Here is a 16,171-nt window from a genome sequence, read left to right on the forward strand (position 1 = left end):
GAATCCCTCACAACAAAAAGATTTAAACTCCTAACCAAACATGTAATTTCAAAGCCTCCACAAACCACACTACTACCACCGCCACACCATATCCCAAACCATTCCTAACTCTCAAACACCCTTCGAAACCCCCTTCTCAAACTCAACAAAACAGAGCCCATCAGGCAACTCCAACTCCGGATACTTCTCCCGAGGAAAAGGCGCCGTCTCGCCCGTCTCCACATACCCGCGTCGAGCATACCAAGCCATAAGCTGCACACGATCCGAAAGCGCATTCAAACTAAGCCTCTCAACGCCCCAAACGCGAATACAGTAATCCTCCCCATAATCCAGGATCTGACGCCCGCTACCACCGCCGGCATGTGCCGGGTTGACAGCGAGCAGGGCGAGGCGGCCTATGTCTCCCGCGCGTTTCGAGACGCTGATTGTTCCGACTAGGTTTTCATGGTTTGTCTCGTTATTGTCGGTTGTGAATGCGAGTAGCATTTCGCTGTCGGGTTTGGTAAGGACTGTTTTTATTTCTTCGGTTGAGATGCTGAATGTTGCTGATAGCCCTAGATTGTCTATCCAGCCTGGGCGGGTGTCTTGGGCGCGGAAGGCGGATTCGATTAGGGTTTGGAGTTGGGGTGCATCTTCTGTTGCTGCCGTGCGGAATTGGAGTTGCATTTTGGTGGATTAGGTGGGTTGGGATGGTTTGGGTGTTTGTTTTTTTTTCTCCCCTCTCTGCTATATAAGGATAAATATGTGCAGGATTTCCTATTTATGTGTAGTTATGTAGGCTTCACGGCGCGATGCAACGGTGTAATCGTAAGGGCGGGATGTCGTGGGAAAGGCGGGTGCGGGATTTTTGTGTAGCTTTAGCGCTTACTTCGAGGGCACTTGATATCAACAACTAGAGGGATTGAGAAAATTGGTTTTTTTGAGAAATAAATCATAGCATTGAACGCAGATGTCTCGTGTACTGCTGGAGATATGTTTTCGGGGTTGGAAGTGCACCACATACGCCAGGCTGTTTATAGTTGCTTCCTGCATCCCAAGCAAACACCAAATCGAAATGATAAAGTAGAGAGAAAAAAAAAAAAAAATTGGAAATACACAAACAGTATTGGTAGCACAAACCTGATAGGCAAATATTTAATGATGGGGGTATTTGAACACAAAAGAGAGAAATGAGAAACGTAGATCCAGGGACCTGAGAGATGAAAGGAATGGGTGTGTCGAAGAGAAGATCAAGAACACAAACAGCAGAACAGACAAATCCTCACCCCTCAATAACGGGCAAAGACGCAAGATTCATCGCAGAGCACTTAAGAATGGTCTGCATCATGCGACTGGCATCCAACGGCTTGGAAAGATAATCATCCATACCGGCCCGGATACACTTATCCCGATCCCCAAGCATAGCATGCGCGGTCAACGCAATAATAGGCGTCCGTGGCAAGGCGTTCACCTTCTCATAGTGTCGGATATTGCCGGTAGCCTCAAACCCGCCCATGACAGGCATCTGGACGTCCATGAGAATAACATCGTAGCGATGTTGCTTGACCTCATTGACAGCCTGCAGACCATTTTCAACGACTGTGACGTTGTGGTTGAATTTTTCCAGGATGCGGACCGCCACCTTCTGGTTCACGTCGTTGTCTTCTGCTAGGAGGATTGCTAGTGAGCGTGTGTATCCTGATGGGGTGCGGGTTGAGCGGTTTCCTAAAGCTGGGAGAATTCCGTTCCAGAGGTCGATTGGTCGGCAGGGGACTGTTATGTAGGAGGCTATGCCTAGCTCGCCGGCTGTACGGAGGGTGAGGGTGACGTTTTGGGCTGTTATGACTAGTGGGATTGGTTGGAAGGTTGAGTGGGCGCGGAGCTTTGCTGCGATTTCGAGGTTTTCGATGAGGATAGCGTCGAAGGAACCGCCCCATTCGCTTTGGAATTGGCCATTTTCTAGCTGCTCTTCCGTGACGATGAGCGGATCCAGGCCGAGTTCCATTAGGAGCTGGGCGATTGGGAAGCTCCGGGCGAGACCGTGGTCGAGGAAGAGAACACGTCGGCCACGATGTGGGAGGAGTTGCTCTGAGAAGCTTGGTGGAGGTGGTGCGACTTTCACTCGACAGGTAAAGGAGAATGTACTGCCTTTGTCTACGGTTGATGTCACCCAGATATCTCCGCCCATAAGGGAGACTAGGCGTTTTGAGATGGCGAGGCCGAGGCCTGTTCCGCCAAACCGCCGAGTCATTGATCCGTCTGCCTGTTGGAACTTATCGAAGATGAGGCCGAGTTTGCTCTCTTCGATGCCGATTCCGGGATCACAGACTGAGAATTGGAATGCTGTCTCATCGGGTTCGCATAGGCTGTCGTCCACTCGCTTGATGGCCACTTTGATATCACCGTTGTCGGTGAATTTGATGGCATTATTGACGAGGTTGAGCATAACCTGACGCAATCGATATGCATCTCCAATGAGGAAATCGGGGACCTCTCCGTCGACTGTGTACACCAGACCCAATGCTTTCTCGTTGGTTTCCACGGTGAGAGCTTTCAATACGCTAAACACAGTGGACCCCAGGCTAAAAGGCATCTTTTCGATCATCATATGATTTGCCTCGATTTTAGAAATGTCGAGAATATCATCAATGATAGTCAACAAGCTGATGGCGAGACCATGGACCATCTTGAGTGTTTCTCTCACAGAGGCTTGGAGTTCGTCGGTGTCCAGTGCCAAGCTTGAGAGTCCGATAATGCCGTTCATTGGAGTCCTGATCTCATGACTATATGGCAGTTAGCATGGGTGAACACATCACAATTCAGCAAAGTCTTGACTTGCCTCATATTTGCCAGGAATTCAGACTTGCTCCGATTCGCCAACTCGGCCGCTTCACGCGCAGCAGTATTGCGCTGAATGCTATCCCGCAAACTCGAAATCATCTTATTGATCTTTTGTTTCAAGTCGTCCATCTCACCTGAAGCCGAGACAGTTATCAATTTGGTAAAATCACCACTCATCGCCGCCTCGGTAATCTCTCCAAAGGCACGAACCTGTGAGGTCAGATTATCAGCCATGGTATTGACGTCTTCACTGATCGACCTCCAGATTCCATGCGACCCAGCAACATTTGCCTGTCCACCGAGTTTTCCACGGACTCCCACGTCCCTCGCGACGCCTTTGAGTTCCTGTGCAAACCCTCCTAAGCCATCCACCATGCTGTTGATTGTTTCTTTCAATGTCAAAATTTCACCCTGGGCGTGGACTTCAATCTTGGTACTCAGGTCGCCACGAGCAATGGCCTGGGTGACATTTGAAATTTGTCGCACCTGGAACGTGAGGTTCTGAGCCATGGTGTTGACATTATCGGTCAAGTCTCGCCAGCGACCTTCAACATTCTCGACCTGCGCCTGGCCACCAAGTGTGCCGTCCGTACCAACTTCGCGTGCAACACGGCTAACCTCAAACGCGAACTGATTCAGCCGGTCGACCATCGCATTGATCGTAAGCTTCAGATCCAAAATCTCGCCCTTAGCATCGGCAGTAACCTTCTTCGTAAGATCACCACGAGCAACAGCGGTAGTCACATCGGCAATCTCACGAACCTGCTGCGTAAGATTCATTGCCATACGATTCACATTGTCGGTGAGGTTTTTCCAAGTCCCCTCGACACCATGCACAACAGCCTGACCACCAAGCACACCATCCGACCCAACCTCTCTCGCAACACGACTAACCTCAAACGCAAACTCCCTTAGCTGATCAACCATTGAATTGATAATATTCTTCAACAACAAGATCTCACCCTTACAATCCGCCTGCACCTTACGCTGCAGATCACCCTTGGCAACCGCCGTCGTGACAGTAGTGATATCCCTCACCTGAGTAGTAAGATTGTTGGCCATGGCATTAACATTGACAGTAAGCTCATGCCAAATGCCCTGAATACCCTCAATCTTCGCCTGACCACCAAGCACACCCTCAGTCCCAACCTCCCTAGCCACCTTCGAAACCTCCTGACTAAACACCTGCAACTGATCCATCATGGTATTAATCGTCTGCTTGAAGGTACCAATGTCAGGCGACATCTCAAGCGGATGCATGCGAGCCCGCTGCGACAAATCACCATGCGCAACCTGCGTGATGATCTCGCCGATCTCCCGCAGTTCCTTCTGGAACGCTTCATTGATGTGGGTGTGTTTGCGGAGTTCGTTGCGGAGGTGTGTACATTCGTGTTCGGTGGCTGCGATGGAGGAATGGGATTCGCGACGGTAGATGAGTTCGTCGACGATTAGGGAGATGAATTCCCGTGGGACGGAGATCTCGGGACTTTGTTGGTGTTGCAGGGCCGCACGGGCTTGCATCAGATCTGCGTCGCTAACCAGTGCCGGCCGCGCCATGTCCACCAGGGTTGCCATCGTGGCGATCGAGGCTGGGTTGGAGGTTTGGTTTTGGTCTGCTGTGTTTTCATGTAATGCGGCTAGTGAGGATTAGCGATGGGACTGGGACTGTTGGACTGGACGGGGATGGCTTGTACGGGATGGTATGGACCACACAGGTAATGTTGCTTGGCCAGCAATGTAGAATCCCAGGCACTTTATGCATTACCAGTTGCAGTTTCAGAGGGAGAGATCGGGAAAGTGAAGGATACGGGAAGAAGGAAGAAGGAAAGGACAAGATTCCAAGATTCCCCCGTACCCACCCGTGTCAGGTAGCTTCACTAGTCTGGTCCTTATTTTCCTGTCGGAAGACATGTTCACATTGTTAACATAGCGCAGTTCCCCCTCATACCGGTGTTTTCGGTCTAGACTCGAATGGGCGCAATGGCTTGCTGCACGGGATCATTTGGTTCAAATAGCCGATTTTATCGGCCAATGGGATGACGCGGCACCAGACTTCGTAGACTTCACGGGCTTCGTAGGCTTCATGGGGAGGAATTTGAATGTTGAACATTTGCGATCTATAACATTTGAGGGTCTTAGAGCCAATCTCGGAACACATGTCGATCCTGCTGATCGAGTCTGAAAGCCAAGACGATTTGCTGCTGCTACGTGGGTGTCAGACGGAAATTACTTCCGGCCAATCGAGACAGGACTTGAGCGCACTGCAAGGGACTCGTAATGGAACTGCATCAGATGGAGTTCATTGATGGTATACATGATATAGTACAGATGTGGAACTCTTTTGTCAGGCTCCAAGAGGGGAGATGAGAGAGGGAGAACAGTCCAAGAGAATACAGGTATAGAAAAAAGGCAAAAAAGAAACAACACCAAGTAGAGACACAAGAAAAGACATTACACAGATTCAAGTAGTATCAGAACAGGCTACGATGCAAAGACGCTCGATGGTAATTCTTCAGGGGAGGATGGGGGAAAGGTCAGGGGCTTTAGAACATGCCGCCGCCCATGCCGCCCATGCCGCCCATACCACCCATGCCACCGCCAGGGGCGGCGGGGCCCTTCTCCTCAGGGGCCTCGACAATGGCGACCTCGGTGGTACCGAGGAGGGAGGCGACACCGCTGGCGTCAACCAGAGCGGTGCGGACGACCTTCAGGGGGTCGACGATACCGGCAGCGATCATGTCAACGTACTCACTCTTGGAGCTGTCGTAGCCGCGGTTGAAGTCCTTGGCGTACTCGTCAGTCAACTTGCCGACAATGACGGAGCCTTCGAGACCAGCGTTCTCAACGATGGTGCGAGCGGGGCGGGTGATGGCGCTCTTGATGATGCTGACACCGAGCTGCTGGTCGAAGTTGGCGGGCTTGACGTTACCGAGACCGTTGGCGGAGGCCTTGAGGAGAGCGGTACCACCACCGGGGAGGATACCCTCCTCAACGGCAGCGCGGGTGGCGTTCAGGGCGTCAACGACACGGTCCTTCTTCTCGCCGACCTCAACCTCCGAGGCACCGCCGACCTTGATGACGGCAACACCGCCGGAGAGCTTAGCGAGACGCTCCTGGAGCTTCTCCTTCTCGTACTCGGAGGTGGTGGGGTCAGCCATGACACCACGGATCTGCTCGCAGCGCTGGGTAATGTTGTCCTTGCTGCCCTCGCCGTTGAGGATGATGGTGTCCTCCTTGGTGATGGTGATAGCTCCAGTGGAGCCGAGCATGTCGGGGGTGAGCTTCTCGAGCTTGATGTCGAGCTCATCGGTGAAGACAGTTCCGTTGGTGAGAACAGCGAGATCACCAAGGATGCTCTTGCGGTTGTCACCGAAGCCGGGGGCCTTGACGGCGGCGACCTGGAGCTGACCACGGAGCTTGTTCAGGATGCAGACAGCGAGAGCCTCACCCTCAATGTCCTCGGCGATGATGACCAGAGGGCGGCGGAGAGTGGTGGAGGCCTCAAGGGCGGGGAGGATGTCCTGGACAGCGGAGATCTTCTTCTCGGAGAGGAGGATCAGGGGCTTCTCGAACTCGACCTTCTGGGACTTGGGATCGGTAATGAAGTAGGGGGAGGTGTAGCCGCGGTCGAAGCGCATACCCTCGGTAACCTCGAGCTCGTCCTCCAGGGTCTTGCCCTCCTTGACGGTGATGACACCCTCCTTGCCCACCTTCTCCATGGCGGTGGAGATGAGCTTACCGACGTGGGTGTCACCGTTGGCAGAGATGGTAGCCACCTGGGCAATCTCCTCACCAGTGGTGATGGGGCGCTTGTTAGCCTGGAGGTAGTCGACAACGGCCTCAACGGCAGCCTGGATACCGCGGCGGAGATCCATAGGGTTGCAGCCGGCGGCGACGTTCTTGACGGTCTCGGAGAAGATGGCACGGGCAAGGACGGTGGCGGTGGTGGTACCGTCACCAGCAAGCTCGTTGGTCTTGGAGGCGACATCCTGGAGGAGGCGGGCACCGAGGTTCTCGAACTTGTCCTGAAGCACGATAGCCTTAGCGACGGTCACACCGTCTGTGGTTTGTTAGTCGTTAGATGTATGATGGTCGGAAACGAAATCCTTACCCTTGGTAATCTTAGGGGATCCGTAGGGGGAGTCAATGAGGACATTGCGACCCTTGGGACCGAGTGTGGAGGTAACAGCCTTAGCAAGAGTGTCGACACCCTTGAGAAGGCTGGCACGAGCCTCAACACCGAACTTGAGCTCCTGGTTGTTGTTAGCAAGGTACGGTAAATGACTCCGGGATTGACGGAAGACAAGCCGACCAACGGAATTGGTGGAACTTCCATCCCAATTGAACGCACCTTGTGAGCAAAACGCTGCTGCTGGAGGTTGAGAGTCGAGCGGGCGAAAGGGGCGCGCTTGGAAGCGGCCGAGAGGACAGAAGTCCGGGCGGAGAGAGCGCGCTGCATGGCTATGGAAACAGATTAAAAGGAACTAAGGGAGAGAGAAATATGAAAACAACCCAGGAGAAGTATGGGGTTGGGAGGAGATGGAAGAAGAGAAGAAAGCTGGGGAGAGATGAAGCCAAAGTCTCGAAAATTTTCCCGGATCCCCAGAGCTTGGCGGAAGAAACAGCTAGAACATCACGTGATGTCCGAGGGTATCTCGGGAGAACGGCAGTAGAAAATTGCAGATGTAGTAGACATAAATATAGTAGATTATATAGGGAGTAGGTGAAGAGACCGGAGGAGATCAGAATGCTCTTCTAATTTTGATTGTATCATATGTATTGCGCTATAATCATCAAACTGCTTATATCCTTCATGTTCGCAAATTATATATCTCGGGAACGTACTCCGGCTTTCGGCCTATACAAACTACTCTGTGCGGCAATATATACTGATGTCCCATTGTCAACTATGTAAATGCCTCCAATGTGTTTTAAGGATATTTCCAATGGACTTTTCATTTATCTTCCTTTGTATGATCTTTCTAATCAAGCCAAAACCGTTTGAATATCCTAGACCGGCACCAAACACTTTCATAGTACATGCATTGAAGCCCAGGGTTATATGTTTGTGGTAAACCATAAATTGAGTCACACAAACAGGTGGCTGTACACCGGTACTTATGCAGATACTGAATGAAAGGTTTGACTGATTGGACCGCAGGATATATGTATATAAGTTGGGAGCTCGCCCGCCAATTTTTCCACAAAGGATCAGGATCAAGCCAACTGGAACATCGAATATTCCCCGCACGTGGATTGCGTCTAGATTTTATGCTTCATATGTACAGCTCTTGGCCTTGAATGCGGCTGAATTTCGGCTCAGCTCGAAATCAGCTCGGAATCACTACCGATCTTAGTTCTAGTATTACAAGGCTAACAATTGCTCGACCACAATGTACCTACTAATCCAATATGTGAGCCGAAAGCCTACCAAAGTCTGGGTATACCAACAACCGCAGAACCGCATGTACTATCTAACGTCGCCAAGCAGGTAAGTCATGCAGATGAAACGGCTACAGTTCTTGGAATTGCGTTACTCCCCGCTTAGTTGCGACCATGCTAATGAGCGGCCACTAGATCAGTTCTACGATACTACGACTTGGGACGGGGAAATCAATTTTTGGAAATACCATTTGGCGCGGGCACGAAGCCCCTATTAGGCGCCGAGCACGAAGCCCTATCTCACGGCCCCCGAAGGGGTCCAATGGTAGATACAGATTTGATGATAGAAAGCCCACCCGATCAGGGTTTGCCACACCCTCACCGGGTGGCAGCTAGACCGGGCGTCAGATAAGAATAACAAAAATAGGACCGCAGTCCTCTGAAAACTGAAATTGGACCGAAGTCCACCACGCCGAGAGTTTGGGCAGAGAAATTACTCCTGGTTCTCCCCCTCGGGCACAAACCACTTGCAGTGGGAGGGCGAGGGTACCGAGTAGTCCTCCTCATCCTCCTGCTTCCAAGTAATCTCCTCCGCGGGGCGCACCACAGGGCGGCGGGGGCCCAAGGTCGAGACCAGCTCATCCTCAGCGCGGAGAGCTAGCTCGTTAGCGGACGGGTACCGATGCGCATCGCGCTGCGCCACGAACGGAAGCCACGCGTCGGGACCAAGGGAGGGGCGTGGGGCGTAGTCCCAAGGCATCCAGGCGTTAGTGGAGTTTGGGTCAGCCCAAGAGCCAGGCGCGGAAGAGGCGGCAGGAGCATAGGGGTGCTCAACTGCGTAGCGGTTCTCAGATGGAGCGGAAGTACCAAGAGAAGGAGACCAGGCGGCGGGATAAAGGCCAAGGTGCACGGCGCCCTGAGAAACAGGCGTAGCCTGCTGGCTCAAGAGGCTGTCGTTGCCCAAGTTGCCGTATCCAGGATAATAACCGCCAATGATAACACGACCAGGAGTAGCAGTAGCGTGAGTGGCAGGAGTAAGGCCGGAAGCCCACTGACTGGCAGGGATATGAGCAGCGCCGGAGGCAAACTGACTGGCAGAAATACGGGCAGAACCATGGTCGTTGACGGGATGGGAATCAGTGCTGGCTGCGGCGATGCTGGGCACACGCAGACGAACGATGTTGGACTGGGTGGTGGTTCCGGTAACCTCACTGTCGTTGATATAACCATTAGCATTGTTCACAAATTCATCTTCTTCATCCTCGTTATCTGCATCAGAACTGAAACTGCGTAGCCAGGCAGCACCTGCACACAACAGTTTCTCCCCAGCTTCAGGGCTAGTCTCTTTGAAGTTGTTCTCAGGACGATCAGAGGAGTTGACTAACCTAGTGTTTGCATTGCGTCCGTCGGCGTTGGACGCAGCACGGCGGGAAGTAGAAGTAGAACCCTTGACGGCGTTCTTGGCATCGGCGGAAGACTTCTTGCCAGGCTTTCCACGCTTCTTGGGAGTCTCGGGAGTAGCATCATGGGCACGCTTGTTGGACTTCTTGTTCGCCTGCTTAGGAGTCATGGTCTCGGATCGCTCAGTAGTGCTGCCACCATTCTTTGTCTTGCGGATGGGACTAGGAGGTTCCAGAGATCCTCCACGGCGCAATATGCGAATCTTGGAGAGGTGCTGGCTAATGGCTCCCATGGTGGTGTGAGGAACTTGCTCACACATCTTCTTGGCAATGTTCTTCCACGGCAGCTTGACCTTGTCCTTCTGGCAAATGTAAGTCACGCACAGGAGGAGGTGGATATCGACGTCGTCTGTTCAGATCAAAGAGTCAGCCCAAGTTCACAACGTCTTTCCATCAAAACAACACGCGCAGATTTTCGGTGCATGCGGATTCCCTCACATGCATAAATCCGGATCGACAACACCGGCAATAATACAGGAAAGCAACCTAACTGAAAAGCGACACAAAAGAAATAATACATACCAGACCATCTGACCAGACCCCGGTTCTTGCGGTTTGGGCGAGCCTTGGGGCCGGGAGGAGCATCGCCCTCCTGCTCCTCGCCATCCCAGTCACTCTCCTCATCGGTACTGTCCGCATCATCATTCAGAGGGGACTCCTCGGCCTCTGTGGACTCGTCGACGTCGGATTCCTGCTTGATAGGGGGTCGAGCCATCTGAGGCTGCTGAATCTGCTGAGCCTGTTGAATTGGCTGAGCCTGATTAGAATTCGCCAGCTGAGCCCGCGTAGCCTGTCGGGTTTGCAGAGCCCGGGCAGTGGCCTGTTGCATGGCAGCGGCAGTCGCAGTTTGGCGTTGGAGGCGAAGTCGATCGGCCTCGGCCCTGTTGTCGGCCTCAGCCTTCTTCTTGTCGGCGGCTTTCTTCTTCTTTCCGCCAGCCATGATGGGCGGTGATTCTCGGATTCAATCTGATGCCAGCAGCCATTGTTAGCAATTGTTCATGAAAGGATCAAACGGGATGTATGGTGAATGTGTGGGGAAGTATGGGGTCAAAGGAACATGGCCACAATCGCAGTTACGATCGGACATCCAACAAAAAGTGCAATCATCCCATGAACAGGCCAAACAACGCCAGCGGCACCAGAAGGCACAGAATGAGCCTAATAGGTGACGCGCCATTGATGCAGAGCTTATTCAAGCTCATGCCAACCATTTGCCAGCCACAGGAAACAGAACAGCAAGGATAGCAAGGTCCCAAAGCAATGATGACTTGAAAGCTTCCAATGTGCCGCTGGAGTATACCATGAAGCTGCCCAGACAGTGGCACAGTGAACGAAGTGCAGGGTCTCAAGCTTGTTTGCCTGACCGCCGAAAGACAGCCCGAACAACCAGTGAAAGTATGCAAGCTTATGAGGCTCAGCGTGAACGCTGGAACAATGTAGGGTCTTTGGCAATGTGGGCTTGAAACTCCAGGGATCGGCCATCAAAATACCCCGCCATGAGCTCGTGCAGAGCGCTTGCCCGTGACTGGGAATTGCGACTGAATGTTTGACCACAGGCTTGCAGAGACTGCTAGCTGATCTTGGGCTGGGGTAGATGCGGATGGGGAAGCACGTGCAATTTGCGATGGTGAATGTGTGAGATCTCGAACATGCAATGGGAGAAGGGTGCAATGGACAGCGACAGCAAGGTCTACACGTGGTAGCCATGCCTGACTGCCACGAGCAAGCCAACATACTTGCCATCGACAGCGTGATCAACAGATCGTTGTGATACCGATGTGCAAGATGTGACGATGCCAAAGAGCAGGAGGATGGTGATGATGAATGGTGGATGATGGGCTTCACGAGATCTTGAGGAGATGAATGCAACTTACCTGTTGCTTGAAGCTTGAAGGCGATCGACGGTGTGTACGTCGAAAGGAAGGGGACGCGTGTACCCAGAACGCGTGGGGATGGTGAAGGGTGAGAGGAAGAGAAAGGAGAGTGAGAAAGTTTTGGGTCGATGGGATTTATGTCGGGGGGGGTAGGTCGAGCACTTTCAAAAAAGCTGACCAGATGTGAGGGCGGTCTCTGCAATATTTGCTTCGAGCGAGCTTGGGTACGGGGACGTTCGACCTCGAGGCTCAACACGTATGCTTCAGGCGTATCCCAGACTCGGACTACAACTTTTCGTGCCCACCGCGAGATGCAGTAGGTAAACGGAATCTCGCAATCGTCTTTTGGAACTACATTTTCAACAAAAATTTTTGCTTTGCAGGCCCTCAGAATGGTTACTTTAGTCGAGGATTGCAACCAGCAGGCAGATTGGAGTGCTGAAAGTTGATTATTTTGATAGAACGTTCCGCTATACTTCGACGCTTTTCTCGCGGGAACTACCTGCATTATGATATTGGTCACGCAACGCCGCCAAGATAAGTAAAGCTTCTGAATTTTTCCCGGTATCATACCAGAGGGTCATTTAGTTTACGATGCGAAGAAAAAATACTTATTCTGGACATGGTTATGTTGGCAATTGCTGTTGAAACAGGTATAGGCACAGTCGAAGTTAGTCGTTAGGGCTCGGCAAGCGGGTGACCTTGCGGTGATCGGAAGATATGTAACGCCGCCCTCACACCAACACGTGACCCATCATGGGCACGTGATCTGAAGGGCGGTGAGGACCGGCATTATCGATCTCATCCCGATACTCCGAGTCGAACGTTTCCAAACTCACCCGAACCGTTTTTACCCCCTTCAATCAATCCATTCACCTCCCACCCGCCTCAAAATGACTGCTGCCTGGAAAGCCGCCGGTTTGACGTATGGATCCACGACATCCCACGTAATTCAATGCTAACTCGGACTTTAGCTACAACCGCTACCTGGCCATCGCCGCCCGCACCGTGCGCCGCTCTCTCAAGGAAGAGGCCCGCCTCGCATCTGAGCGCCGCGGCCAGATGGACCTCCGTTTCGCCAAGTGGGAGGTTAGTGAACTGCTTCAGCTCCATTTCGGTCCGAAATACAGCTAACAAGTTCATGTTATGAACAGAACGGCAAGCAGGGTGAGGTTCGCTCGCTCGCCCAGGCCAACGACGCTGCCCTCGCCCAGGCCGCCGAGAAATAAGCTGTCTTCGCCCGTGAACCGAGAGAATGGAGCTTTTGAGAGATGGATGGCTCGAGTGTGACGGACTTGGGCCAGTTTTGGGCCCGGAGAGGCATTGAAATGTACATGTGTAGCAATACCGGTCTGTCTGGTTGGGCAGAGCCTAGAAATCGCACTCGTCTTTGTTTTTATACGATGTATAATTCGTCACATAGTTTCCGTAAGATATTCATATACTGCCCGAAGTGTGATGGGTTTGATGTCGCACGTCACCATAGGGGCCCGGTTATCGACTGCCCGAATCGCTTTTTCCTCCGCTCACAGTCCCCCGCCCTCCCCCTCGATTCGCCGAATTACCTCGAACCCGTCCTGCGGAGCTTAAAATCATTGTCCACGCGAGGATAATTCGCCAGTGGACTGCAGGTCCTTGGATTTTCCTCTGTGATGCTGCCGAACAATGAGGTTCGCGTTCCCCGTCCGCGGGTCGTTCAGTCCGCGGTCCCGCGCGACATCACCGCTGAATTCACAGACGCCGCCTCGAGTAAGTCTTTTACTCTGGAAACATATCTTCATCTCTAATTACCTTGTGTTATAGAGCTACATGGTGGCCAGCTCGTGAAAGATGAGATGTTCACGCTATTCGAGGCCGTGGGCGCATTGGAGGTGCGTCAGCTTTCTCACCGGGTGTGAAACATACGAGAATTGCCACTGACGACGGTCGATTGGATACAGATTATGGACTCCAAGATGGATAGCGGCTATATTGCACCCGGCGAAAATCTTGCGCAGGCGCTAGAAGACAACTACGATGTGCGACGGCCATTGACCCCAGAGGAGATTGTGGGCTTGATGGACCAGTTGCTGTGCCACGAGGTGGGGATAAATCCACGTTTGCAATGAAGACACAGTTGCTGATATGATTACAGGTGGCATGGCATAAGGGACACCCTCTGTCGCAGACTCTCTTCACGTCCATCTACCTCGACAGATTATTGTGGCCAGTACCTAGGACGATGGAGGACGCTCGTTTTGACCGTGTGCCAAGTGATTCGCCTTTAGTCAGCCTTGTGCTGCGAGCTTACTGTCTTGCCCTGGTTAAGGCGTGCGACTTGGTCCATGCTCGGGTGGCCACTGAATATTATTATGAGGTGAGTCGGCTGGTTTCACAAGCCCGACTGTTGCTAATCTCATTTGCCATTTAGGAAGAGGACTTCGTCAGTCAACTCTACAACCGGAACCTGCTATCTGCGTTCGACATCTCCCACTTCCACCGTCTGCTGGACCAGGCGGTTGCCTGGGTTGGAGACCAGACGGATATTGATGAGAAGCTCAAACAAGCTATCCGATGCAGGCTATTGTTCCGACACGAGCTCCTGTCTGCATTAGATCAAGATCTTGAGGTTCTGGAAACCAGATCGACGGAAAACTTTGCGTCATGTATCGCTCAACTGGGACCTCTGACCGAGTCTGTCTCATTAGGGAAGCCAGTGCCAGAGGCTTTCAGCTTAAAAATCCAGCGCAAGTTGGCGAGCACCGTGCCGCCTCGTCCAATGGTGCACATCAGCCATGATAATGCCCTGGCTCATATGAAGCGGTTGTGCCAGGATGCGATAGATATGCAGCAGATGCTTGACTATCGCGGTCCCAGCAATTTTAAGGTATGTGCTTGCAAAAGTTGATTATGGATTGGTTCTTACGATTGTACTAGACTGCTGTCTGGACCTTGCTTTCAAGAAAGCCGCAACCCTCAATCTACATTCGCTGTCTCCTTCAAGCATTGATCGTTAGCAATATGACCATTCTGGGCGCCGTGCCTGTCAAGGACTTCTTATATGACGACTTGGCGGAACTCGTCCTGCCTGCGAGTATACTACTCGAGGCCAACACCGATGAAGTTGAAATGCCTTCCGATCCTCGGTTCCAGATTGCACAGAAGATGGATGGCTTCCTAAAACGATTCGCTCAGCCATTTGTGGATACCGTGCGATGTGCCTGTCTCAACCGTTGTCGTGTCAGGCGGACAGTTTGCCATACTATCGTCGATTGGGATAATTTGCAAATGGAGGTCAGTCATTCCGTCTTTTCTTTCGGCAACTGGCTGTCATACTAATATTAGAACAGGCGGAAGAACTCGATCTCGAGCTTCGTACATTGAGCGCAGAGCCACCATTGCAATTCCAAGGCGGCGAGCCGACCTGGTCTTTCCCACTGAGCAGCTGGGCATACAACCAAAAGCTTGTCCATTTTCGACTCATTCTCCAGATGGGCTTTGAACTCTCGATCTATTCCCCAGAAGAGCTACCGGGCATGTACTGGTATCTCTCACATATCTGCTCAACCCACCTCGGCCACATTGATCGCATTCGCACGTTCACGGTTGCTGCACGAAAACGAGACCTGATGTCTGCTGGCACGCGCACAGGAAGCTCTTCCCAAAAGGCTTCCGCATTCCACAAATCATTCCATGCTCTGGAGAGACTGACCACCCACATAATTGCGGTCGATGCCTTTGCAATTGCCTTGCATGCATTGTACGTGGTGCTGGCTCGGCACAATGTGCTTCCATCCGCCTCTTCCTCCCAGGCATATTCCAGCGACCGCCTCCGCTACGAAATCCGCATGAAGCCATTTATTCCCATTACTTTGCCAGAGCTTGTCCCTTACGATGAATACAAGCGCGAGGCGGCCCTTGAGGGCGATTCTGATATCACCATCCTGGAGCGCGCTTCCAAGGCAATCACTGAAGCGAGAAAGGCATGGGAGGCCACCCTTGCCAACGGGGCATTCATCGATGATCCCTCCGCTGCGACTAAGGCGGTCCCTGTAGCCATTGAAGAGGACTGGAAGCGTGATGTCAAGGATACCATGCGTGCCTGCATTGGCACCAGCCTGACCATCGAGGCGGTTAAAAAGGCACTCGCGGCCTCTTCTGGTGAGAGCAAACCTCTCAACTTGGATGTTGTTGTTCCTGAAGTTGGCTCGAAGTCTCGATGGCATGATTGGTGGGTGGTTCCCCAGGTTTCAGAGAAGAAGTCGCAGTCTTGAAAGATAACTGTGGGTAGTTGGCGTAGCTCGGCATCTCCGAGCGATGCTGCGCTTTCAAGCCTATAGCCATTGGGGAAACTCTCAGTAGTTACGTGTACCAGTGATACCTTTTTATTATAGAAAATCATGACTTGATGCATCTCTTCACCTAACAGATTTTCCGTATGGGAGTTATGGGAACGATATCGCCCAATGAGAGTTGGCAGCTTTAATTGCAGTACATGTAATCAATTCGAGGTCAAACCGTCAAACTATCTTGTCAATATCTGCTGCAATATATGCAATGAAGATCATGTTCTTATACTTCAACTTATAGGATCAGGCCAGGGCCGCTGTCAACTTCCGTTTTGGTAAGGTCGAACCAAGGACCGTGCTGGTTATG

The 16,171-nt window shown here is 52.1% G+C and overlaps 6 protein-coding genes across 6 annotated transcripts; 2 read left to right on the forward strand and 4 right to left on the reverse strand.

Moving 5' to 3' along the window:
* Positions 1-111: 111 nt before the first annotated feature.
* Positions 112-666, reverse strand: PENARI_c009G03985 (GNAT family N-acetyltransferase; the record flags this gene model as incomplete). Its single annotated transcript, XM_022631823.1, has 1 exon — positions 112-666. One exon carries the CDS (start codon positions 664-666, stop codon positions 112-114), a length of 555 nt encoding a protein of 184 aa, XP_022488385.1.
* Positions 667-1,261: 595 nt separating this feature from the next.
* PENARI_c009G10244 (uncharacterized protein) lies at positions 1,262-4,395 on the reverse strand (the record flags this gene model as incomplete). Its single annotated transcript, XM_022632011.1, has 2 exons — positions 1,262-2,762; positions 2,843-4,395. The coding sequence occupies 2 exons, from the start codon at positions 4,393-4,395 to the stop codon at positions 1,262-1,264; spliced, it is 3,054 nt and encodes a 1,017-aa protein (XP_022488290.1).
* Positions 4,396-5,363: 968 nt separating this feature from the next.
* On the reverse strand, positions 5,364-7,279 carry hsp60 (chaperone ATPase HSP60; the record flags this gene model as incomplete). Its single annotated transcript, XM_022631890.1, has 3 exons — positions 5,364-6,880; positions 6,932-7,073; positions 7,172-7,279. The coding sequence occupies 3 exons, from the start codon at positions 7,277-7,279 to the stop codon at positions 5,364-5,366; spliced, it is 1,767 nt and encodes a 588-aa protein (XP_022488168.1).
* A 1,416-nt stretch (positions 7,280-8,695) lies between these two features.
* Positions 8,696-10,602, reverse strand: PENARI_c009G03607 (uncharacterized protein; the record flags this gene model as incomplete). Its single annotated transcript, XM_022631813.1, has 2 exons — positions 8,696-10,011; positions 10,185-10,602. 2 exons carry the CDS (start codon positions 10,600-10,602, stop codon positions 8,696-8,698), a joined length of 1,734 nt encoding a protein of 577 aa, XP_022488260.1.
* A 1,827-nt stretch (positions 10,603-12,429) lies between these two features.
* Positions 12,430-12,765, forward strand: PENARI_c009G08412 (ATP synthase subunit epsilon family protein; the record flags this gene model as incomplete). Its single annotated transcript, XM_022631958.1, has 3 exons — positions 12,430-12,461; positions 12,511-12,625; positions 12,691-12,765. The coding sequence occupies 3 exons, from the start codon at positions 12,430-12,432 to the stop codon at positions 12,763-12,765; spliced, it is 222 nt and encodes a 73-aa protein (XP_022488070.1).
* A 423-nt stretch (positions 12,766-13,188) lies between these two features.
* Positions 13,189-15,789, forward strand: PENARI_c009G02803 (N-alpha-acetyltransferase 35, NatC auxiliary subunit; the record flags this gene model as incomplete). Its single annotated transcript, XM_022631790.1, has 7 exons — positions 13,189-13,285; positions 13,340-13,407; positions 13,477-13,617; positions 13,671-13,892; positions 13,947-14,402; positions 14,453-14,809; positions 14,866-15,789. The coding sequence occupies 7 exons, from the start codon at positions 13,189-13,191 to the stop codon at positions 15,787-15,789; spliced, it is 2,265 nt and encodes a 754-aa protein (XP_022488156.1).
* Between the last annotated feature and the right edge of the window lie 382 nt (positions 15,790-16,171).

This window comes from Penicillium arizonense (assembly GCF_001773325.1).
Source record: "Penicillium arizonense strain CBS 141311 chromosome Unknown PENARI_contig009, whole genome shotgun sequence".
Classification (NCBI taxonomy): Eukaryota; Fungi; Ascomycota; class Eurotiomycetes; order Eurotiales; family Aspergillaceae; genus Penicillium; species Penicillium arizonense.